Source organism: Trachymyrmex septentrionalis, unplaced genomic scaffold (genome assembly GCF_001594115.1).
Source record: "Trachymyrmex septentrionalis isolate Tsep2-gDNA-1 unplaced genomic scaffold, Tsep1.0 scaffold235, whole genome shotgun sequence".
Classification (NCBI taxonomy): domain Eukaryota; kingdom Metazoa; phylum Arthropoda; class Insecta; order Hymenoptera; family Formicidae; genus Trachymyrmex; species Trachymyrmex septentrionalis.
Window position 1 is genome coordinate 369,124 of NW_017305392.1, and position 8,453 is coordinate 377,576.

Below are 8,453 nucleotides of genomic sequence, written 5' to 3' on the forward strand. Positions count from 1 at the left end.
TTCTGGAAGGCCAGTTGAAGCTGATGAAGACACAATAAAGGCATTAATTGATGCAAACCGGCGAATAACAACTCGTGAGATCGCTGAGAGATTAAATTTATCGAATTCGACCGTTCATGATCATTTGAAACGCCTAGGTAGGAAAATCGTCTTTCATTTTCATAAAAAAAAAACGAAATTACTTTCCGAACAACCTAATACAATAATATTAATTATTATTAATTACAATAGAGTGTCTTATTTTTTATTGCTCTGCAGAAATGTTTATTTGTTTAGTAATTGTTTGAGAAGATGATAATCATTTTTTTTAATATAGCAAAATAGTAATAGCACATTTTTAATGTCATAATTATATATAATTAGTTGATATTTTTTTATTCTTAAAATTATGGTAGAATTGAGATTTTATAAAGTAATTAACATTTTCATATAATAAAGATCTATAAAAGATTATCCACAAAATCTTAATCAGGGTTGCAGTAATGGAACAGATGTTCGTGTACTAACCAGATATTAAGTTATTTGTTGCGGTTGAGTTATGGTTGAGCGTGTTTGCACTAGCATGATTGACATGCGGATGAACAATTACGGAAGCTGTTAATGTGTGACTCGCAGGATGACCGATTCCATGAGATACCGTGCCACTGGGCGGTAGGGTGGTTCTTGGGGGTACTGCGGGTGCAGGTGAAGTGGGTCCACCTTTTTCCGAGCTCTTCGATAGGGGTCCGGAGGTACCGCCTGTCGGCCCTGATGCGTTCGCCGGTTGGCTTACGTGCAGCCGGTTCCTCAGGGTCACCAGTTCCGTGCTGAGACTCCGCAAACGCTGCTGTAGGTGCACCGCTTCGTTCGATGAAGAAGCATCTTCAAGAACCAAACAGGAAGCTTCGTTAAGATACGATAATACCAATATAGTGAATTGAATGCGATAGTATTTTAAAACAGTTCTTTCTCTCTCTCTCTCTCTCTTTCGCTCTCTCTCTCTCTCTCTCTCTCTTTTTCTTCATAATAAAAATGTAATATAAAATTATAAAAATAAACACATTACAATAAAATACTTTTCATTTTACATATCTAGAAATTTTTGCGATTATGGAAACATGACTGATATTTTCTTTTAATAATTTATATTATATATTAGAAATATTAGAATTCAATGGAACACTTCTACTCATTTGATTTACAATATTTTAATTAATGATGTTATTTAATATGTTTTAGAAGAGTATTTTTATAAATTTCAATAATCAAGGAAAGAATTTTTTAATAATTACAAAATCAAGATATGTATAAAAATCATAGTCTTCACTAGTAATATATTTTTGTGATCTCGTTTCAAAAAATGTTCTCATTTCCAACTTCATTTCTTATTATCGTTTTTATCCGCTTGTGCACGTTCTCTCGAGTCGTGCACGGCTCTTTGGGTACCGTTAATCTAAGATACAATAGCGGATAAGTTGAAATGGAGGAGGCTGTGCTCTCGGAGGCTGAACTTCAAGATTTCTCCATCACCTAAGGGAGGCCGAGCACTGTTGCACTCGATTGTGTAGTCACGTACCATGCGTCTGACCAGTGTGTTCCGGTCGTTAAATATCAGCTTGCCAAGGTATTATTTCAATATTTTCGAAGATATTTTAACTTCATATAGAAATAGAAACTTCAAATAAAAAATTTCTTGAAAATCGCAAATCAAATACGCACAAATTAATTATTATATACAAACAACGATGAGCAAAAAGTATCAAACAGACTAAATATTTTAGAAAACAAGATATTTGAGAAAAAATGTTTCATATGAAAGTAGAATTTTTTTCATCAAATGTATCAAATAGTAATCTCTATTTAAGCGCTAAAGGAACTTTCTCAAAGTCAACTTTAAAGTTTTTAATTGATTACCTATTTTTTATCAATTTTAAAACACTTATTTTTTTTAACTGAATACTTTTCGAGATATATAATATATAGGTTGATAAATTTTACTCAAATATTTTATTTTCGAGATATTTAGTACGTTCGATTTTTTGTCATACTTTTTGCTCATCCTGTATATACATTGTAAATTAAACAAACTTTTTGTTTATTTTTTTATGTAAATATAGATATTGTAAAATATATATATAAATGCCGTTAATATTATTTTAAATCATCTGCATTGTAGAGAAATAAAATAATTTATAAAGTCATAAACAGTAAAATGGAATTATTCATAAAGCCATAAACAGTGAAATGGAATTATTTATAGAGCCATGAACTAGTTTCAACAATCTCTACAAGCTAACGGTGTAATTAATGAATCTAGAAACTTATTGTTACGTGAATACAATTTAATATACAGAAATGCATATTTAATGTATATAAAGTAGACTTTAATAACAATAATAATTTACACTATCTATTTTGTTTATTAATTTAGAAAGTCATATTAATTAAGCATCAATTGACCATTGTATAAAATGATAGGTGGTCCTATCTAACAGCTTAAATTTATTATTTTTATCTGGAAATGTGATAGAGGAAAGATTTATGTCCTAGTATATGTATATGTATATATATATGAATTTATCCTGCCTTTTATAGCAAAATTAAACTAATTTGAGTTAATTAAATATCATATTCAATTCCCAGTTTTATTAAATTCTATTTTACACTCCACTCAATAAAAAAAAATCTTTAATTAACTGCAATATCGATATTTAATGATCTTTTTATTTAAAAATAATTGATTACTTATCGCAAATATAAGTGAATTTGATTTCTTTCTTTACATGTAAACGATGTTTATATACAATAGATCAGCTAATCAACTAACTAGTCGAAGTTGATTTGAAATCGTTTCTACCTCGACACCACAATCTTCTACGATATGATTGATTCTGACAGTACGATTAGAAGTATTTCTTTAGAATGCTCTTTTAGCACGCGCTTTCTTTTTTTCGGGCAGACAAGTTCCCTCGGTCGGATGACACACGATACTCAGTGCTCAGTTCACTAGGAACTGGTCTCGTTGTTACTAACTTCCGGATACGAGATTAGTTACATAACCGGTTTTCTGGAATCGCAAAGTAAGATGTTTAATGCGTGCGTACTTTATTTATGCTCTGTTCTTGCAAGAAAGCCGATTGAATGTGATCATTTCAGTATCCAGAGCCTTCGTCAACTACAATGATGCTCATTAATGTTGAACCATGCGAAACAGCCAACAAATTGATTTAAAGGAAATACATAAGATTATAGACGCAAAGAAACATGCTGTAATCGATTATAATAAACAAATATAAAAATTGTTTTAGAAAAATAACATTCAAATAGATTAAACACGGTAATATGAAAGATATATAAAAATAAAAGCTAATATTTCTGTTTATATTGCTTTAATATAAAATATTTAAAAATAATTAAAATAATTAAAAAAATAGAATTAATGTATATGTATATATCAGTATACTATAAATAATAATAATAATAATAATAATAATAATAAATAGTAAAATAATAATAAATAATAGTAACAGAAACATCAAGAGCAACAAGAATCTCACTTTTCTGATTTTCCTAGCACCTTGTAACCAGACAGGTCCTACTCTGCGGGGATTAAACTCCGCAGGTACCTTCGGAAGCTGAACGCTCCTTCGAGAAGAAAACAGGTTCTTTTTAGTCTTATCCTTTTCACAGCACCGCCTACACTCTATTCGTCTTAACTTTTTCAACTAATGTTTCATTGACTCATATTACTGTTGACCTTAATTCTTTCAAATATTAATTTATTCTTCTTTTTAATTCTGCGAATTCATAATTTTTTCAAAAATTTATTCCTTTCATTCCCTTGAGTCTTCCATGAACTGTAGAATTTGCTTCATGTGTTTGAAAAAGATTATTATTAAAAGGTTATGTTGTCTTTATATATAAATTATAAGTACGTTATATGCAAGTATATAATATAAATTTTAATTGTAATTATTAGTATATTTTAATTATAATATCCGTAATTTATGTAAGTTATTATAATATTATATATATATATATATATATATATATATATATATATATGTATATAATTTTCCTATATGTTTGACCTTATCAAATTTAATTACTAATTGTAACAGATTTACTTTTTATATAAAGTCTTGGGAATTAATTTCTTATCATTCTAAGAATTCAATACACATTTTTATTTATGATTCAAAAATTTATAAAATTCAAACAGAAAGAGTGAGAGAGAGAGAGAGAGAGAGAGAAAGATTAAATTCTTATTTATATACAAAATCACATTTTTGTTTTTAAAAATATGTTTTTTATTTAAATTTTATAATTTTATAACATAAAAAAGATTATCACGTATTATATTTTAACATAAAAAATGTTTATGTAAAATTAAATTAAAACTAAAATTAATAAAATTAAAAGAAATTAATAAATAAATTTAATAGAAAAACTTTATAACATGCCTGTGTGCAAAGATTTATAAAATTAAAACAGACATGCAGAAATTATTCTAAAATATAATACGTAGAGATAAAAAAAACTGAAAAGGGAGAGCTAGAAAATCTTAAAGGAATAGAGATAGAATAAAGAAAAAAGAAGCAAAGTAAGTAACTTTAAGTACACCGTTATGCTTTGGCACTGGCAAAGAGATAACGAAAGGGATGAATTAATCGTGGCAGGTACTCTGCATTCCTCTCTTGTGCGCACAGATTACCGAATCGCGGTGAAATTAATGGCGATGCCCGCACGTATGTCGAAACTTAATTCGTAATTAGACGTGGAGGCTTATCTTGATGCGTGATCCATTTACAAATTTGGTCGATGAATACTTTTTCCCAGAAAATTTGCGCAATAGTTCGTCGCTATTTTCATGATAAAACTTTAATTAAATTAAGTATGAAAGTAAATTTCATTTTATCTGGTTAAAAATTAATTATTCTTTCCAGCACATTAAAGATTATTCTATATGAAACAAATTTCAGAATAAAATATTTTATCTGCTATTTTATTAAAATTGTTACAGATCAAATCAAAATTAATATGACTTTTAATAATTTACAGTGTAACAGTAACAATCATCCAAGAAAATTATTTTTTGCAAAAATTCAATTGCAGTTGTATGTACATATAAAAAACGCATTGATATAAGTTACATTCTCAAGCACTGCAAAAGACAAGCAAAGATCGGAAAATATAAAGAATTTTCAAAATAACAGTTTCCACAGAATAAATAAAGGATGATACACGGAATAAATAAGTGACTGTCAGATTCATATGTCGAGTCTTGATAAAATGGTAATTTTTTTCGATGCTAGTTCGCCGTGGAACTTTGCAAATGTAACTTTACCAAGTGGCAATAAACGTAACAATCTTGAGCAATATCAAAACAAGAAGTCCTATCTAGGTATACATAAATTGTATCTATATCTGCAACGTACATCCAATCCGCATTCAATTTCTCTGTTGATGGGTTTTATCGAGTTGTATTTAATTAAGTAATGAGTATATACTCATACTTACGTACTTTTACATATTTGTTGACTTTTTGCAATAACTTTTTTATAATAATTTATTCATAATCAGAATCCATGCTTTTCTTATTTCAAAATATCCTCTAAAGATTTTCCAACATACTTTGTATGATATATCTCATGATAAAAATTTGATTACATTAAAAAAAAAACCGTAAGAAGTTATTATAAGAGAGAATTAGATTTTTTAAGTTAATTACTGAGTACATTCTTTGTACTACTTGGATTACTTCATGAAATCATTAATAAATACGTACACACAAATGCACATTGCAACACAGTATGATCTATACGAATATCCATATCGTTTATACTTCGTGTTTTTCACGCATGTGCGCTTACAGCACATGGTAGCAGTTGCAGCTGGATGTATGTACCAGTTTAGGCCATTGCCCTGCATAAATCCCAGCGAGAAAATATCTGTTTCTTTGTTATTATCAATTGTAAACATGCTTGTTTTTCCACATTATAATACGTTTACATAATTATTTATAAACGTAATAGGTCATAAAATAATGGCAGTTTCCAAATTTTTTTAATTTTTATAAAATTGTTGAATAAAACAGTTTCTCTCACAATTCATTCACAAATTTTAAATAAATTTATTTAAATAAAAGAGCTAAACAAAAGGAAAAATCAACAACTTTTATGATATAATATTACTTTTTAAAGATAGTAACTTATAATATTAATTAATGGTGCACAATGTAGGACATAAATATTTTAAAACTATACATTTCTAAAATAAATTTGATGAAATATATAAAAATATATTCTAAATATTCTTTACGCTTTTTTAATTGGAATGTATAACATTTTATAATTATAATTAATAATTAAAGTCATATTAAATATATAGGGTGTATATACAATTAAATAATCTATCAGCTTTATGCAATTTTTCTTCTCGAAGAAGTTAATAATGACAAAGAAGTAGAAGGTATTTTAATTATATCTCATCTTCCCACTCCTTCCATCTAATTACTCAAGAAGCCCGTAATTGTGAAGGACGCGCTATAATGAAACAATAGCTGTAAGGATGTCTTAGACTGCAGAATAATGACACTTTCGAGTTGGGAAAGAATCGAGTAAGAAAGTTATCTTGATTGTGGCTCCTTCTATTTTTTTCAAAACTCTTCCTCTATCTATATTTAGTCTGACAGTATAAAAAAAATCAACATATGTATTTGCAACGTAAATGTCATCATTGATGATCCAACCGTTTAGAAAACAATTTATAAAACAGTCTGTTTCAGAAATAAGATACGCTTAATAAGTTATTTAAATGTTATTACACAGAATGTTTGAGAAGATATAAAATTTATTTATTAATTATATATTAACAAATGATTTGTAAAAATAATAATAGAAATTCTTAAAATCATTATTTATATAAGTTAAACACGTTAATTATTCAATATTTAAGTTCCATTTACTTAGACAATTAAATTAAAAATCTAATATTTAAAACTGTATTTAAAATTATTTTAAAAAATAATTTTAAATATGGAATTTCATTTTACTTTTTCTATTTAATCTGAAAAAATTATGTTCTTATATCTTAAATAAAAAGCTGAGTATCTGAACACACACATTTTACTGTTTACAAAAAAATTTACAAAATTGATATGGACATATTGGCAGTAAAAAGGCATAAATATAATCGTTTCTGATAGCTTAATATAAATGTGGATGATATAAATTTCTTATTCCGAGCATTATAAAATTTTTTTTGAAAGACTTTAATCTCTGGATACAGTTAAGAATGCTGGAAGGTAATCAAGGAAGAACAGCCGCGAAGATGTAAAAAAATTGTATTACTTTAACTGTAAAGCGTAGGCAACTTTTATAATGACCACCGCAACTCTTCATTTTCAGCATAGCAGGGTCGTACTAAGAGCTTTGGAGCCTGCCTGAGTAGTTAAAATCTAACGGTTTATCTCATAAATCTTCATTATTAAATAAAATAATCTATTAACTGATTAGTATTCATAAAATAAGAAGGTACAAATTTTAATTACTGCCGCAAAAACTGATGAATAAAAGTACTTTTTGTTCCTGGGAAAAGCTTTTCTTAATCAAGCCTTTTGTTTTTATTAATTGTATATTAAACTCAAAATATGTTAACACATATGTGTATATAATAACTCTTTTAAAAGTATTATATAATGTTTTAAGAAACCAAGATTCAGATGTTACGCAATTTTGTTTTGGACTTAAAAATCATATATTACTAAATTCAAAGATTTAAGATTTCATAAATTTAGGAATAATAAAATATAGTAATTTTATATTTGTACGTATTAATATAAAATTTTACAATTAAAAATATTATAAAATTTTAAAATATTAGAAAATTCTAGATAAATGACGTACTTCAATACGCAAATTTCAATCGTAAATTTCAAAATGGAAACGCTATAGTAATATATATTTAATAATAAATATATATTACATATAAAAAAGAGAGAAAATATTGTATAGATTTTAGAATATAAGCATGCGATAAATACGATGTTGAGAATCTAAGAAAATGTATAAATTCTAAGAATAAAACAAATTTGTGGATTACAAGTTTCAGTAATCAAGAAAAATGTTCCAGATCGTTAAAATTAACAGGAAGATGTTGTCACAGCTTCGCAACTTTGTACCTTGAAGTTTTTTCTCGGTCTCCCAGAACTTCTGTAGCTCCGTAAAATACTTGTCCAATATGAAGACTTTGGAGAGACCGAGAGTAGCCATTTCAGCTGTTCGATTCTTAATCTCGTTCAGAATTTTCCTTATTAAGCTTGCCCTTAGATTTTTAATCTAACGTTTTTGCGGATCTAACGAAACAGAGCATCTTCGAGTTCCCGCGTATTAGTATCCTCGGAGCACTCGTCACCGCACTCACACATCTTTCACCGTAATTTTTTCAACGTTAAGGATACTCAAATTTGCATC

General features: G+C 27.6%; 1 protein-coding gene across 1 annotated transcript in view; it reads right to left on the bottom strand.

The window, feature by feature from the left end:
- Positions 1–8,252, bottom strand: part of LOC108748586 (unconventional myosin-IXb) — an 18,988-nt gene extending 10,736 nt beyond the window's left edge. Inside the window, exons 1-2 of the mRNA XM_018486826.1 lie at positions 8,162–8,252; positions 508–861 (exon numbers count right to left, since the gene is read on the bottom strand). Coding sequence (XP_018342328.1) covers positions 508–861; positions 8,162–8,252 — 445 coding nt within the window. The remainder of the gene's footprint in view (positions 1–507; positions 862–8,161) is intronic.
- Positions 8,253–8,453: the final 201 nt, after the last annotated feature.